The sequence below is a fragment of the Sciurus carolinensis genome, chromosome 18, assembly GCF_902686445.1.
Source record: "Sciurus carolinensis chromosome 18, mSciCar1.2, whole genome shotgun sequence".
Classification (NCBI taxonomy): Eukaryota; Metazoa; Chordata; class Mammalia; order Rodentia; family Sciuridae; genus Sciurus; species Sciurus carolinensis.
Genome location: NC_062230.1, coordinates 12,606,297 through 12,623,009, shown reverse-complemented (window position 1 = coordinate 12,623,009; position 16,713 = coordinate 12,606,297). Strand labels below are relative to the sequence as shown.

Sequence of the window (16,713 nt, the reverse complement as noted above, 5' to 3'; positions counted from 1 at the left end):
TGCAGATGTCATTCTGGCTTCGCTGTCGCGGCTGTGACAAAGGGCAAGGCAATGACAAATGTGAACACCCAGGGCAGCTGGTGCAGCCTCTGGAGGGAAGGGTTTGGCCTGGGCTCTGATGGCCCTGTGCAGTGTGACTGTCGCCAGGGGATGGGCGTCCCTGCGGCCCACAGGTGGGGGAGGAGGGGTGTGCTGGCGCCATCTGGTGGCCACCTCTGGCATTGCTCCTTGGGCTTGGCCCACCACTGCCACCTGTGCCCCCAGGGGATGCAGCAGGCTCCTGAGGCTGCAGGCCTGGAGCTCAGGTGGCCCTCCATCAAGGGAACCCCAGTCCTCCTTGGGGGAAACTGAGGCACAGAAAGGTACAAGAATGTGTCCAAGCTGTACAGATCAGTTAGAGCTGGGGCCTGAGCCCAGAAGGCTCAGATTCATGTCACCTGGCTTTGAGTCCCTGAGGAACAGGGGCCAACCTGCCTCCCCGATCCTCATGAGGGCTGAGGGGGCACCAAGGTGTGTGACAAGCCCCACCCCATGTGAACAGCCCCCGCCCCACACCTGGCCCACCAGCCCTCCTCCCAGTGCAGGCGGACCCTTTCCAAGGCGGGAGACGGAGGCCCAGCACTGTGGGCTGGCCTTATCCCGGGCACCCTCCTCCCGCCTGCAGCGCCCCAGATGGCGGTCCGACCCCAGCCCATCCCCACCCGAATGCGTCTCAGCAGGTGCGGTGAGGCAGTCTCTGCCGTCATCTTTTAATGGCCAGTGCGGTACAGTTAGAGGACACGCATGTGGACAGGACACAGCAGGGGACAGGACACGGCAATCACAGCTGGGACCAGGGATGTGAAGGACCGGTGACCTCCCCAGGAAAAACCGTCCTTGGCAGGACACCCCAAAACCAGCCTGATGACTGAAAGAGCCCTCTAGCCCCTCCCTACTTGGCAGGGACTCTTGGACTCCACTTGTCCCTCCTTGAGCCTCGCTGGGTCAAGAGGCCACTTCAGCCAAGAGGGCCTACTTTGTGGTCCTGACACCTGTCCCTTGTTATGTTCTGAGAACAACCAGGGGGCAATGGGGACACCCCTGCTAGGCACAGCCCCTGGCCTGTGCATCAGGGTGCACTGGAGACCTCAGTACGGGCAGCTGCCCAGGCCAGCTGTGCTGCGCACACGGAGAGGCCAGTGCAGACCCAGAGGTGCCACCCCCTGGGCAAGGGCACTGTGTTTGGGAGCACTAGTGTTTGAAATAGGGCACCCCCAGCTGGTGCCAGGGACGGGATGGCTTTCTGCCATCCTGGGTGGGCAAGGCTGGGTCTGACCCTGCAGAGTGCTGTCCTGGCTAGAGTTGGGACCACTGGGTAGACGGGAGGACGGGTGTGAGGCTGGACAGGACACAGTGCTGAGCAGAGCCCTGGGTCACAAACACGCTCCAGGCTGCTGGACCCAGAGAGGTGGCGTTACTGGCAAGGTCGGAGGCCGGGGCCCCGCAGGCACTGCAGGCAGGGACAGGACAGGGAGGGGGCCTCAGGCCTCAGGGTCCTCGTTAGCCTGAGCAGCCCTCCCTGGGCAGCAGGCAGGGCCAGCAGCCTGCATTGTCCTGACTCAGGGGCCAGCAGAGATGGAGCCATTGGCGGAGCGGAGGCAGCTGCTGTGGGCATCGCGGGTGAGGCTGTAGGTGCAATAGGCCACGGCGGAGCCCAGGGTCAGCCCAGACATGTAGGACACCGTCATGGTGTTCCCTGTGGACGAGACTGGCCTGAGCGGGAGGTGTGGGGCGGCCAGGCCCCAGGGCCACACCAGCTGGACCAACCCAGTGGCCCCTGCTCAGGTGTGGTGTGTAGTGACAGCCGCCAGCTCCCAGGAAGACTGTGACACCCTGTGTGAGCACACCTCCCCAAGGACCGGCTGACCCCTCGGTCCTGGGTCCTCCTCCACGGGGGACCAGGCCTCACCTGCCTCTCTGTCCCCCACCCATTTTTATCTACAGCCTCTAAAGTCCAACTCCCTCCTTGCCAGGGACCATTTGGGATGTCTGCTGGGCTCCTCGAACACACCATGGCCCAAGTCCAAGTCCAAGTCCAAGTCCAAGCCACCCGCCACGGGCCTCCTGTGTCTCAGTCCACGGCAGTACCAGCCTTCCTGCCCTGGGCCGGCCCAAACCTGGGCTCCCTGTGACTCTCTCACCCGTCTCCCCATCCGTCAGTGCCACAAGCGTGGCAGGGTGTGTTCCTGGAGCTGAGGCGCCGCCCCGCACACAGGCGGGCTCCCCTGGGAGTTGCGGAAGGAGTGCGAGAAACGGTTTCCAGAAGTCCCCACACCTACACCCTCCCTGGCCTCGTCTTGACTCCTAAAACCCAAGCGCAGGCTCTGCTGTCGGGCCGTGGCTGCTCCAGGCTCCGGGTTCCTTACCCTGGGCCGCTGGGCCGCTGGGCCGCTGGGAGGGAGCCCCGCACGTTCCTCTGGCAAGCAGCCTTACCTGCCAGCTCGCGCTGTTTGGGGCTCACTTTGCCTGCCGCCAGGATCATGGGCACGCTGCCGAAGTAGCCGTTGCTGATGCCCATGAGCAGGGAGAAGATGCAGGGCCAGGCCGGGTGGCGGAGGGCAGGCGTGCCGCTCGGGTAGACGCACAGGATGAACAGGGGGATGAAGACCACGCGCAGGCAGGAGCAGGCCAGCAGGTGGGTGCCCCGCCAGTCCACGGGCAGGGCGGCCAGGATCTGCAGGGAGCCAGGCGTTGGGACACCCGCCCGGCCCCGCCCTCCCCGGCCTACCTCCTCTCCTATCTCCACGGTAGATTCTGGCCACACCCTTGTCCCCAGATGCCCTGGTCTGTCCAGAGCAGCCTGGTGCCCAGCCCTCTCCGGCTTGCCCTCGAAGATGCACCAAAGCCCATTTATTATGGCAACAGATGGTCCTTGTCGTGTGCTTGACCCCAATCTACACACAACACATCCCAAAGATGGGACCTTGACTATTAGAGAAATGAGGGCCAAGCCACCTGTATCAGGCACGGGACGGGGACAGGAGGAAGGCTGGAGCTGCTATCTCAGCCCTGCTCCCTTGGAAACACCAGCTCATTTCTCAGCCCTCTGAGCGGCGGGACCCCAAACAGGTCGCCTCCCACCTCAGAGCCTTAGCTCTTCATGCAGAAGACGAGGCCCATCCTGAACCCACAAGGCATCGGACACGGCAGCGTGACTCCTACTCCATCCACAGGCGAGGCAGACAGGGTGCCGCCCGGGCCTTCTGGTCCCTTTGGGTGGCTTCTGGGTGCTTCTCCCCTCTCCGCCTACCTCCACGGCCTGTGCCTGGGGGACCACCCCAGAGTCCCACTGACTAGTGACTGTGGGGCAAGAGGACAGGGTCAGTCTGGTCGCTGAGATGCAGTTGGCACTTGGAGCCACCTTACCGGACCCTCCAAGGGGTGCTGGTGGGGACAGTGACATTGCATGGTCGCCACACTCCCTGCCTGAGTCCCGTATGCACCTTCAGCCTAGGGATCTTCCCGGATGGGCCAGGGCCACCAGGGGCAGGGCAGGTGGGCAGCCCACCTTGCCCACGAAGTCCGAGAGGTTGAACACAGCCATGACCAGGATGGGCAGCCATTCGCCCAGCACGCAGTGGCGGATCTCGGACTCCAGGCCAGGGAACAGGCACAGTGTGATGAAGTAGGTCACCGCGATGGACAGCATGTCGGCCCAGATGACCCGGGCCACCACGTAGCGGTGCAGCAGCAGAGCTGGGGGAGTGGGCGGGGTCAGAGGGCGGCACCCCCAGGGGCCCTGCCCGCCTCCCACCGGCGCCACCTGGGCATGCAGACAGGACGTGGGCTCCCCTCACCTCTGAAGGTGGGCCAGCTCCGCTTGACGCGGGGCCGAGGCACGTCAAAGCGCATGTAGGCCCCGCCACTGCCGGCCACCTCGTGGGCAGGGCTGTCCAGGGAGTCGCTGTTGGCCAGGCCCGAGGCTTGGTGCTCCTGGAGGGAGGAGGGGCCCGATGGAGTTTGGAGAAAGGGACACAGACCAGGCATCGAGCCCAAGGAAGGAAAGCCACATTCAGGCTGACATTCAGTTGGCACCAACTGTGTACAGACACCCTCTTTCCTCACTTCCCAAGATGTCTCAGACTTCAGAGATGCCATTCCTTCTCAAGACTCCATAAACCCTCTCCCCGCCTCTGACCACACCAGGCCCAGCACCCCACCCACGCCGTGCCCAGAGGCCCCTTGAGCCCCCCCGGGTTCCGTTTCTCTGTTGTCCCTCAAACATACCCAGCTTCTCCCAGCCCCCCAGCCCCTCCTGTGGCTCTGAGACTCCCCTTCAGGTGAGTTGGCACTCAGCCCGGAAGTCGCTCCTCAAGAGCCTCCCGGATGGAGGGGTTCCCCAGATCGCTCCCCTGGGCTCCACCAGGGACAGTCCACTGCAGTGTCCCCAGTCAAGAGTCCAGGCAATTGCCTAGATCAAAACCTGCATGACCACCCTACTCCACTTTGCTGATGAGGACACTCTTTGGCCCCCTTCCCTGCCTCCCTCCAGGTGTCCAGGCACTCCTGCCTGCAGGTGGCTTCAGACCCCACATCCGCCAGCCGCTGGCCAGGGCGCTATGCAGCCATGCCGCCACCAGAGGGCACCCCAGCTGCCCGGAGGGTCCACAGCCTGCCCAGCAGTCCTTGCCCACCCAGGGACTGATACCAAAGCCACTCACTGGCCTGAGGTGTTGTGCTGGGGACCCTGCAGGGGAGGAGCCTCTGCTGGGGTTGGGAGGCCAGCAGCTGGCCCCTGTTGGGTCCTGACCTCAGCAGAGCCAGGAGCCACAGGCCTGAGCCCTCAGTCACCCTTTGCTCCTGCCTGGGGCACACCATTTCCTGGCTGGCTCTTGTGTCCTCCCTGTGGGGGTTATGGGGACTCTGTCCCACCTCCTGGGTCCTCTCCCTGACTCTGGACAGGAACTCAGGCAGCGGTGAGCCTTGCTGCCCTCCTGGGAGTCTGTCCCAACAGGATGGGGACTTCTGTCTGCAGTATGTGGGGTGTCACAAAGAAGGGAACCGTGTGCACCCCACTTCACAGGCTACAGCAGCTGAAGGAGCCCCTAACCCCACAGAATGCAGATGGGTGCAGCCTGAAACCCAGGGCCAAGGAGGGGCTCAGGGAAGGAACTCTGCCAGGACTGGGCAGGAGGCATATGCCCAGGGCTGGCGGCAGGGATGGACGCCAGTCCAACCCACACCTGGTGTGAGCACTTACAAAGTGGATGTCCCCGGCGGCGACGTCGTGGTGCACACGGTAGCCTGCCCGGCAGCCTCGGCTGTCGCGCGGCCGCGTGGTGTAGTAGAGCACAAAGCGGCTGCGGCGCACCAGCAGGTGCAGCAGGAAACAGAGCAGCTCCAGGCCCACCGAGACCAGGAAGAAGATGAGCGTGCTGGCGCGCTCGTCCGGCAGCAGCAGCTTGGTGAGGATGCGGCTCAGGGAGATCATCACCCCTGCGGTGCCTGGGGGCAGGGAGGAGGGGCTGGGGCCTGACCCCGCCCCCAGCCACGCCCCATTCAACTGCGCCCCGCCCAGCCCTCTCCTGGTCATTAGACCCGCAGCCTCGCACTCCCAGCACCCCAGGAGCGTGCAGGCTCACTGTCCCCTCCAGCACTGTTGCCTGAGCTCAGCCCCCTCAAAGTCAGTCTGTCTGTCTGTCTGTCTGTCTGTCTGTCTGTCTCTCTCTCTCTCTCTCTCGGCCTTCCCTGAGGGCCCAGCACTGTCCAGGCCAGAGGATCTGATGGGAACACACAAGGCTCTTCTCAGGGCTTCCATGTCCCAGAAGCACAGGAGGCAGGTTGGGGTCAGGGAACTGTAACAGGTTTCCCACGGAGCACAGACGGGGCAGGGGCGTTAGAGAACTCCTGTCCAGGAGGGGACTCCAGTCTGCAGGACAAGGGAGTCAGGCACGGACTGGGGGGACTAGCGGCCCGGCATGGGGCTGGTATGGGCCATGTACTCGAGCGTTAAGAACAGAAGGAAGCCGGGCGCCATGCCATGGTACAGGCCTGTCATCCCAGCGACGTGGGAGGCCGAGGCAGGAGGATCGCAAGTTCAAGGTCGGTGCCAGCAATTTAGCGAGACCCTAAGTAACTTAATGAGACTCTGTCTCTAAATAAAAAAAAAATAAAAAGGGCTGGAGACGTGGCTCAGTGGTTGAGCACCCTGGGTTCAGTCCCCAGTACCCCAAAACAAAACCAGGAGGCTGAGGACTGAGGACACGGGAGATCACTGGCTCCAACGCCCTGCGGGGCCAGGAAGTAGGCAGCAGGACAACCGGGTGGGCTGCCTACAGGCCCTGGAGTGCAGAGGACAGACAAGGAGGTTGCCCCAGGGCCTGTCCACGCCCCAGGACTGCTGGGTAGGTTGTGGCTTGAAGGCGGGGCCAGGGGGCTGAGGAGGGGCAGCCAGTGGGGAAGGGGCTCTGAGAAAGGTCTCGGCTGAGGGTAAACACCCTACTTCACGGGAGAGGTGGGGATGAGCCCCAGGCATGCAGGACAAGCCACACTCCAGCCACCACACTCCAGAAACAGTGTGCAAGCGCACACACACCCGCACACACGCCCCTGGCTGGGAGTGAGTCCCACTCCACCCGTCCCCAGCCCAGCATGCTGGGGCACATGCTTGGGGTTCCCCAGGAATAAGCTCCCAGAGCCCAAGGCAGCTCAGTGCCCCCTCTGGGGTCTCGATACTCACTCTCCCCAGTCATCACCCCCTGCGTGTACCTCTTGGGCAGCATCCCCGTGTACCCATAGAAGCTGGATTGCTGCACTTAAGAGAGAGAGGGGACACCGTGAGACACCAGCGGTCACCTGCAGGCGGGAGAGGTGCGTGCAGAGAAGTCAGCACCACCCCGGCTGAGAGGGTCCTGAGACCACCTTGCAGCCATGGCAGGAACAGGGATGTCACCAATAGTACACATAATGCCGTCCACATCCCTGCCCGTGGGGTTGGCAGGGCCACCAAGGAGCCCTGGCCAATGCAACAGGCGCAGAGACGACATTGCCACTTGAGGACGAGGCAGTGCAAGCTCACTTGGCCTTTCCACCTTCCTCCAGTAGTGACCCAAGAGGCCGCCACCTCAGGGAGGCTGTCGGACCGAGAACCCCAGTCCCCAAGAGACTGTGGAACACAGCCATTCCCACTGGCGTGAGCCGGACAGGCAACAAGAGCGAGAAATCCGAAGCAGAGGTTTCTGGGCTCCTTTGTTAGCACAGCAGAGCTGCTCTTGTCCCATCCAGCACAGAAATCCAGCAGGATTCAGGGAAAATGCGCTGACTTAGCCCCCCAAACCCAGCAAGTCCCTAACTGTGGGCCCTGTGCCAGTAGCGGGGCTCTGACCTGGTTGGGCTCTACCACCGAGTCACATCCCAGCCCTTTTTATTTTCCATTTTGAGACAGGGTCTCCCCAGGTTGCTGAGGCTGGCCTGAAATTGAAATCCTCCTAAGGCCTAAGCCTCCCGAGTAGCTGGAATTACAGGCATGCGCCATGGCACCCAGGTCAGCACTTGCTTTTTGACAGAACAGACCAGACCTGAGCATGCTGCCGGGTGGGAGCGCGAGTCCACAAGCCCTGATGGCCCACACAAATGTGCACGCATGCTCCTGGGGTCATTTTGCCAAATGCACTCCTTCCTGGAAGTCAGGGTCAGATACAGCTTTGAAGGCTGCGGCTGGAGCTCATGGCGGAGCACTTGCCTAGCATGTGTGGAGGCCCTGGGCTGCATGCCTGGCATCCACTCGCCCCCTCCCCCAAATAAAAGGCTTGAAAGTCTGCAAAACGATCCACGTGGACCCTTCCAAAATGTCACTGCCATGAATGACAGAGACAGGCAGAGGCATCATCCCAGATTAAAGGAGAGGAAAAGATGTGCCAGTACACACAGGTGTGATGCTGGAGTGGATCCAGGTCAGGAAAACAGTGGGGCCAAGGGGCTGGGCTGTTGCTCAGTGGTTAGCGCCTGCCTCGCGTGCACGAGGCCCTGGGTTCCAGCCCCAGCACTGCAAAAACACCACCACCAGCAAAACAAAGCAACCACCAAACGACATTATTGGTCAATCCCTGAGATTTAAGTCTAGGCTTTGATAACAGTCTCCCCACAGTGAACTTTCCAGACTCTGGCAGTTGTAATGTGGTTCCAGAAATATCTAAATCGGGCACAGCGGCACACACCTGTAATCCCAGACTCAGGAGGCCGAGGCAGGAGGATACCAAGTTCAAGGTCAGCCTCAGCAACTTAGCCAGACCCAATCTCAAACTCAAAAGGGCCAGGACTGTAGCTCAGGGGTAGAGCATCCTTAGATTACTTCCCAAGTACCAAAAAATCCTAGGAAACGTACCCTGAAGTATTAGCGTTAGGCAGCCAAGGTGGAGATTTATTTATGTTTAAGGGGAATTTACGTCTGCAGAGGAGCGGCAGAGGGAGTTCACTGTTTTATGCTTGCAGGCTTTTTGGAGGTTTGCAATTTTTTAAAATAAAAGATTTTAGGAAAAAAAAAAAAAAAATCCAGAGCCCTAGCCCAAGAGGAACAGAGCCGCGGACGGGAAGTTCCTGCAGGCCAGTTCACCTCAGAGGAAGCCGGGCACCTCGGCCGTGGCCGCGGGGAGTGGCGAGGACGTGCGCTGGGCCGGGGCAGCCCAGTCCCTCCCTACCTGTGCAGCCGAAGGCCACGGTACCCACGGCAGCCAGGTTGATGGCATAGGCCTGGTCGTGTGCGAAGAGCTGCAGCCACACGTCACAGACACTGATGAAGAGCAGGGGACCCAGGGCTAGGAGGTAGCCTGTGGGGAGAGGCCGGTGAGGGGCAGCCCCGCCCCTGCCCCCGCCCCCCCTGGAGTCGGCCCAGGCGCCCTGGATACTCGAGGGGCACCCCGGAGTGCTTCCTGGAGGAGGCACCATTTGAGCTGAGCCTTGAAGCTGGATGCCGCTGTGAAGAGGAGCGGGAAGGAAGAGCCTGCTGGGCCAGGAGCTGGCGCGGGCCCCCGGGGACAGTGTGGATGCGAGGCACCCCGAGGAAACGTGCCCATTTCACAGACGGGGAGCGTGAGGCCCAGGGAACCCGGGGAGGCGGGCGCGGGGCAGGCAGGGGAGCTGGGGGCCGCGGGCGCACCCGTGGTGATCCTGGTGTGCAGGTTCAGCCTCTCCACCAGGACGTTGTTCAGGAGCACAGCGGCCAGCGCCACCAAGATGTAGGTGAGGCTCATGTCGAACACAATGGAGGTGCCTGGAGGGCCGGGGCAGCGGTGCTCAGGGGCAGCCCACCCTCTGCCCACCCGTGCTCACCCCAGAAGCCGACTGCCCAGAGAGGGTGAGTGGCTGCCCGGAGGCCACTCAGCAATTCAGAGTTGAGCCAGGATTTGAACAGAAAGGGTCGCTGAGCGGGGTCCCGCGCCCCAGCTGAGCCGCTGAGCACCCTGAGGCGGGCCGACGGGGCAGCACCCACCTGGGTACTTGTGGTGCAGGTAGTCAACGTCGGTGATGAAGCTGTTGTAGGGCAGCAGGAAGCCCACGCCGGCCAGCAGCATGGCGAAGTAGATGGCATGGTAGCGGTCATCGGGCACGGGCTCCTCCACCGCTAAAGCCAAGGCTTCAGGTCAGAGGAGGGCAAGCCCACTCCCGACAGCCACCGCGCCAAGCCCACCACCACCGCCCGGGGGCCTGTCACGGCCCAGTGCCAGGGCTGCTGTCACCAGAGCACCACCAACACGGGTGCCTTCACCATGTCTACTGCCATCGAGGCCACGGCCCGTCCACAGCCAGGAGGCCGCTGCCGCCAGCGTGCCCCACCATGGCCGCGGCCTAGCTGGACAGAACAGGCTTCTGAAGACTCCGCGGCGGGGCCAGTCCCCGGGGAGCCTGCTCTGGCCCTTTGAGGCCTGTCACTCTCTTCCCTGCCAGGCACGTGGCACACGCCTGTCATCCCAGCAGCTCAGGAGGCTGAGGCAGGAGGATGGCGAGTTCAAAGCCAGCCTCAGCAACTTAGCGAGGCCCTGAGCAACTCGGTGAGACCCTGTCTCTCAATAAACTACAGGAGGGCTGGGGACGTGGCTCCGGGGTCGAGCGCCTGGCGGTAAGTATGTTACTCAGTGACCAAATGTTCTGGTTTTCTTCACGTTTGTGTGTCCTCGTCACTAACGAGGGTTCACGACCGTCACCTCGGGCTCGTGTGGGAGGGACAGGATATGGACGGAGAAGTGTGACTGGCCGGCAGGATGGCGTGGTGTGGGGACAGGGCGTGAGCTGCACCATGCTCGGTGGCAACGTGACTGGCACCGCCTTTGGAGGACGAGGGCGGCTGGGTGGACAGTCGCTGCCCTGAGCCAACATGGCGAGCTGAAGTACCTCCTCGGTTGTCAGTGACGCATCCGCCTGGGTGCTGCCGGGAAGGCTGCTGCACAGTGAGGTCCCTCCTCAGTGGACTCCGACTTGGTCAAAAGGAAAATCGGGGCTGGGGTGTGGCTCAGTGGTGGAGTGCCTGCCTCGCAAGTGTGAGGCACTGGGTTTGATTCTCAGTACCGCATATAAATAAATAAGTAAATAAAATAAAGGCTCATCAACAATTTAAAAAAATAAAGGAAAAAGACCCAGGGTGGGCCTAGCCCAAGCAGGCGAAACCTTCGGGCTTTCCTAGAGTTCACATTCTCGCCAGCTCACGACTCCGGCCTGTCGGTGACCTTCCTTCCTAACTGCATGTCGTACAGACTTCTGGCTGGTTGCTGTGGTTGGGGATGTTTTGTCACCAAGCAGTCATGTGCCGGAGGCTTGGTCCCCAGTGTGGCCGTGTTGAGAGGTGGAATACCTTTAATCTTTAGGAGCCTTTAAAAGGACCGGGGCTTCTCTTAAGGAGTGCTCTCACTCTTGGGAGAGGTCCCGAGACTGGGTTGTTGTCAGTGAGCCTGGCACCTCCCCTAAATCTCTCTTGCCTCCAGTCTCCCCACATGACCTCTCTGTCTCTCCTGGGTTCTGACTGCTGTGATGCCATCTGCCATGAGGCCCTCACTAGGACTGAGCAAGATGCCAACATCATGCTGTGAAATCTCCAGCACCGGGAGCTGAAGAAACCTCTCTTCTTTATCAAGTACCCAGCCTCTGGCGTTTTGTTATAGCAAAAGAAAACGGGCTAGGGCACTGGCTTCACCAGCCTCCGCGTTAGTGAGCTGATTCTGTGGTAATCAATCTACCCGTGCACGCACATAGCACATCTATAACTCTGTCTACGCCTCTACCTACTTACTCACTGTCTGCCCACCTGTCTCCTGCCGACTCTGCTTCCCTCCTTGAGCCCTGACTGACCACCAAGCCCACCATCACCTGGGCCATGTTGGTTAGTCCACCACTGCCCCTATGACCATCATTCATGGTTGCCAGGACCCCTGCCCACGGTGTCTACTGGCCCCCAGGGAACAGGCCCCAAGCTAGTTCTGTCCCTCCACACAGGAGCAGAACCCTGTCTGCCCAGCACAGGGCTTGGCCTGCAGAACCTCCACTGCCCACATGCAAAGAGAAGGGACCAGAGAACGAAGCCACACTCAGCCTGAAGTGGTGCTTGTATAAACAATAGCCACTCCCCAAAAGGATCGGCCATTACAGGGGCCTCTTGAGTGTCAGGATGGTCCTGGCCCTGGGGAAGCCTTAGGGAGGCACAGTACAGTCCCCTGAGGAGCATACTGACCAACAGAGAAGGGAGGTGACTTGCCCTCGTCCCCAAGCAGGCAAAGGACAGGAGGTGGGGTTGAACCCAGGTCATCCAACTTCAGATCCAGTCTGCAAGTCTGATCTCACAGTCACTTGGCCCGGTTCTTCAAGGTGGGAAAACTGAGATCAGAGAGGTTGGGTCCTCGCCCAAGGGCACACAGCTGGGCTGAAAGCCAGCTCTTTGAGCCTCACGTCCAATCTTCCTTCTAGGCTCTTTTGCGGTTAGGCATGGTTTTATTTGCCCAATGAACGTGACCAATGTTACTTCTAGATTAAAGTCCCATGGGTCAATGCATGAGGTGACACACCTGGCCACGCCCTCACTCACCAGAGTCCATGGACGTCAGGATGCCCCTGGCCCTAAGGCCCTGGTCCCGCGCTGCCTCCGCTACCGCTGCCCTGGCCTCCAGCTGGAGACCCTGGAGGCCAAAGCTGGTCACCACGCTCCTGTCAGGAGTGCCCGCCCCTCCGGACTCTTTGAGGCGCTGGCTCCCAATGGAGCCCATGACGGCATGTGCTGCAAAGGAAGGAGGTGAGGCAGGGGAGGGAAGAGAACGGGAGGACACCCCCGGCCCCTCCGAGCAGTACCCCGGGGCCGTCCCTTCCACTCATTCCTCCTTTTTGATATTTCGCCACGATGGACACAAACAGCAGCGAGGTGGTCGCCCCAGGTGTCCTAGGAAGCTCACTCGTGTTGCTATGGAGACGGGATGGGAAGGGTAGAGCCTGCAGCCCAGGAGACCAGCTCAGAGGCTGTCACCCAGGAGCAACCACGGTGGCCTGCCTGTGGGTGGCGGCAGTGACGTGGGAGGAAGGGGGGGAGCGGGACTATCTGGAGGTGGAACGCCAGGACTTGGTGAGCAATCAGGAACAATGGGGACATTATGGAGCACTTTGTGTGCCAGCACCAAGCAAGAAGCACCTCACGTGTCCCTTGTCCCTGGGAGGGAGGTGCTGAAATTCATCCATTATTCAGCCAGCAAAAGGGGTGCTCCTGCTCTGGCCTCAAAGGCAGAAAGTGGTAGAGTCTCGACCCAAAAGCAGGTCTGTGTGGCATTCAGAGCCCCCATTCCCCTTGTGGTTTCGAGGCCAACCACCTTTAGTGACAGGCGGTTCTGCCTATGGTCTTGCCTCAGTGCTCCTTGCTTTAGTTTGGATCTGCTAGCTCTTACCTTTGGGGGAAAGGCAAGGAGCTCAGTGTTCCCTGGTAGGGAGACCCCCACTCTGTGTGTGCACAGGGTGCCCAGCTTTCCCCCTAAAACGTTTACTCTTTTTTTTTTAATAACACTGATCCATTTATCTGACTGCAAAATGGATACAAGGTAGAAACTTGAGACAAAGGTAGAGATGGGACACCACAGCACTGGGCTCCCAAGAGCTGTGCTCAGCGTCCCTGGCCCCACAGGCATGCACAGAGGAAGCTGGGAGACGCCAGCCCCAAGGACCCGAGTGCCCCGTTACTCCTGTGACCTCTGGGGCTGGCCTGCCATGTGCCCATCTCTGGGCTTCGCCTCTCCAGCTCCCCTGCCTCAGTTTACCCCATCTCCAGCTGCCAGATGGGTGGTGCTCCCCTCTGGGCCCCTGCCCCCCTTCTCTAGTTTTATTGAGCCAGTGGCAAGACGGGGCTTCCTGGGGCTAGGAACCCGCAGCCCTCCCTGTTTCTGGTCTAGAAGGGCTGGGGAAAGTCTGCCCCTGCCAGCTGGGGCTGACCCAGGGGATCGGTAGCCATGACCAGTGGAAACGAGGTCAGAGGCTTCTCCTTCTGGGGGCTGGGAAGCTGGACTCACCTCCCCTCCTGGCTCGAGGCTTTCCTGATAGCCCCGAAGTTCCTGGCTCCTCTGGCCACATCTGGCACTGGGGGGACAGAGTAGAGTCTAGGACGGAGCTGGCCTGGGCCTGAATGATGGTGGCCTTGCCTATTAACTGGACACACCAGCCTGACCTCAAGAGTTGTGGGTCAGCGATGGCTTGGAGAGCCTTGCTCAGGCCCTTCTGGCGTCCTGGCCCACCTGGCCTCCCCGTCAGACACACAGAGCCAGGGGAAGGGGACAGTCCCCTCAGGATGGAAGCTCAGCCCTGGTGGGCATCCACATCCCGAGAGGAAGGGCTCCGGAAATGCAGCGCCAGGTCCCACAGCGTCCTGGATGTGCCTGGGCAGCACGTGAGGCCTCTGCCTCACTGAGGCCGCCCCACCCGCCAAGGCGGACGTGCTCAGCGTCAGCCAGGAGGAGGCCCCTCTGCTCCCTCTGGCTCAGTCACCGTGGCGGGCAGCTGCCACCTACACCGCCCGCCTCAGCCACCATCCTGTGGCCTTTAACTCTCTCCTCCCCCGACACCCCCACTCACACCAGCTGCCCGAGGCCTCAGATGGTCCTCCTCTTGTGTCCCCTTAAATTAAGATTTAAGGACATACACATAAAGTCAGTGTTCATGAGACTTCTCTGTTCCTTCACCCTGAGCTACGAGGACTCCTCGGTGCCAGCCCCACAGAGTAGCTGAAACGACATAGGTCATTTCTTTGGCCTTTAGACCATCCCCTGGGCCTCAGGGTCCCCACCTCATTATTGCGAGGACACAGTAGCAAAGCAAGGGGAGAGAGTATTTCATGAATGGAGAGGGGCTGCGTGGCGGTGGGGAAGGTGTGGCTGCACACAGTAGGTGTTCAATAGTGGCACAGCAGCTGCCTAGAGAGCGCCATGTGGGTCAGAGGGCTACTGATCCTCTTAGTCCTGCAAAGGATGGCTCATACCCCCATTTTGCAGAAAGGGTGACTGAGGTACACAGAGGTCAAGTCCAGGGTCAGGCAGCTCAAACGAGCTGGGTCTGACAGACTACCTTCGGCCACCAAGGCAGTGGGGCCTGCATGTGCCCCAGGGCAGTGTGGAGGTGCGGGGTGGCGGTGCCAGGCTGGCCTGGCTCAGAGGTTGCTGAGCTCCACTTCCAGCCAGCAGAGGGACAAGGGAAACTGAATTTCACTTGGAAAGCCCGTCTGCTTACCCTCCTAGGCCTTGAACTTCTGGCTCTGCCACAAGTCCTGCTTAGCTGGATGCCCTTGGATGCCCTGTCCCCTGTCGCTGTTCATCCCACAGGCCAGCTTCTGGGCTGCCCAACTCACAGCAGCAGGGTTTCAAGACCCTCAGGCCACCCACTTCCCAGGAGCCCCAGAGGACAGATGAATGTGGGGGCCATGAGCTGGGCAGGGCCTGGGACGCAGAGTAGGCTCCCAGACTGCCCAGGCCCACTGCCCTCCCGGGGCCTGGGTGCCAGCCGGTTCCCAGAGGCTCAGCAGCCCCAGAGGCTCCTTCTGCTTGCCAGGCCCCAGCAGCAGCAAAGTTGGATCCCAGGCCCGGGGCCCCAGGCAGAGGGGGACCCCTTGGGCAACACGAGGTGACCCCCGGGGCCCAGGCCCCACCTCTCCAGCAGCTTTCCCGAGAACTAGGAGGCGGCTGTCTGGGAAAAGGAGTGAGATGGGCGAGGGAGGTTCGGGAGGAACTTGGGGTGTGCCCGAGGAGGGAGGCAGCGCCAAGACCCAGCTTGGCCTGGGCTACCGGCGCCTGTCACCTTCCTGGGTCCGGGTCCCGCGCTCGCAACTGGGATGCTGGACGGGGCGAGGAAGCCCCCGCTCTCCGGGACAGGGGTGCGGTGGGAGACTCGGCGTCCGGGCCGGCGGAGAGGAGGGGACGGGATGGGGCCGCGCGCCGCAGACAAAGGCTCCGACAGGTCCCCGCCGGCGTCTCCCCGCGCCGCAGCTCGTCCCCGCCCCGCCCGCCGCCCTCGCCGCCAAGCTTACCTCGGCCGGGCCCCGGGCTGGGGTCTTCGCCGCCCCGCCGTTGCCCCGCTCGGGCCGGGCGCGGCCGGCGTCCTCCGCCGGTGCCAGGTCCGCCCCGGCCCCGGGTCCGCGAGCGCGTCCGGGGGGCGCAGCAGCGGCGGCGGCGGCGGCGAGCACAGCCGGGCCCGCGCTCCGCCCGCGCCGGGCCCGCCCCCTGCCCCGCCTTCCACCCGCCTGGCCACGCCCTCCCCCGCCCTTCGGCCCAGCCCCCTCCCCGCACCCGCCCCCTCCTCCCATCCTCTCGGACCGGTCCCCTCCTCTTATCCCTCCCGGTCCTCCGCCCGGCCCTATTCCTGCCCCGGCCCCGCCCCTCTCCCCTCCGCCTGGTCACGCCCCTCCCCTCCCCGTCCCATTCTTTTCCCCCCCTCCACCCCGGCCCAACTCCCGGCCCCGCCCCCTCAATCAGGCCACGCCCCTAGGGTCTTCCCCCTCCTCCTTCCCGTCCCATTTGCAGGGTGGGGGCAGGGCCGAGACCCTGTCCTGATTCCCGACCCTTGGGGCTGAACTTTGTGACCTTGGCGACCTCAGGGTGGCCTCCGGCTGACCTAGCCCACCATCTTCGCAGCCCATCCCTTAACCCTGGTGCCATGCCTACTCTCCTCCTCTCCCCGTCAGGGGGACCAGACTGAAATGTTTGCAGGTTGAGTAGGAGTTGGAGAGTTAGAGAAAGTGCCCAGCGCGACTCCAGACAGGTCAGGGAGTTGGGCGGCTCCCGCACCCCCGCTCCCGTGCGGCGCTCGCTGGATCCCCACTTTCTCCCAGCCTCGGATCCGACCTGACTAGGTGGCCTCCCATCACCCGGTCTTGTTTTTCTCCAGGTAAATGGAATTCTAACCCTTCCTAAACCTTGTCGCCCTAGCGCTCACACTTCGCTTGAACTTCGGTTTACTCCCTGTGACATGTCCCTGAGAGGCCACTGAAGCTTCAGAGACATTGTTGGTTGCTGAAAAGTCTCCTCACTGTTCTGTCCCTGGAAATGAGTCGGCAATCGGGCGGGTGGAAGAGTGGTGCCCGAGGTGAGGTCAGGAACCGGGTGGAAAGCAGAAAGCGCCCGGGTCTCTCCAGTTTGGGCCTGTCCATGGGGATCAGAGGAGGTCCCCCAGGACCAAGGCACCAGCTGGAACTGGCAGAGGTGGCAAGGGAACCTGCCAGGCCCCACCTGGATG

The 16,713-nt window shown here is 62.0% G+C and overlaps 1 protein-coding gene across 6 annotated transcripts; it reads right to left on the bottom strand.

Annotated features, from left to right (window-relative positions):
- Window positions 1-728: 728 nt before the first annotated feature.
- Slc29a4 (solute carrier family 29 member 4) lies at window positions 729-15,694 on the bottom strand. Of its 6 annotated transcripts, none has more exons than XM_047533603.1 (11): window positions 15,509-15,694; window positions 12,047-12,235; window positions 9,467-9,598; window positions 9,134-9,247; window positions 8,676-8,804; window positions 6,719-6,793; window positions 5,240-5,484; window positions 3,837-3,972; window positions 3,548-3,735; window positions 2,473-2,713; window positions 729-1,735 (listed from the first exon to the last, which is right to left on the bottom strand). In XM_047533603.1, the coding sequence occupies exons 2-11, from the start codon at window positions 12,222-12,224 to the stop codon at window positions 1,599-1,601; spliced, it is 1,575 nt and encodes a 524-aa protein (XP_047389559.1). In that variant the 5' UTR covers window positions 12,225-12,235; window positions 15,509-15,694; the 3' UTR covers window positions 729-1,598. The 6 variants fall into 6 exon arrangements, with proteins under 6 accessions (XP_047389559.1, XP_047389560.1, XP_047389558.1 ...); XM_047533604.1 differs by lacking the exon at window positions 15,509-15,694 and adding an exon at window positions 14,065-14,176; XM_047533602.1 differs by lacking the exon at window positions 15,509-15,694 and adding an exon at window positions 14,132-14,151.
- Between the last annotated feature and the right edge of the window lie 1,019 nt (window positions 15,695-16,713).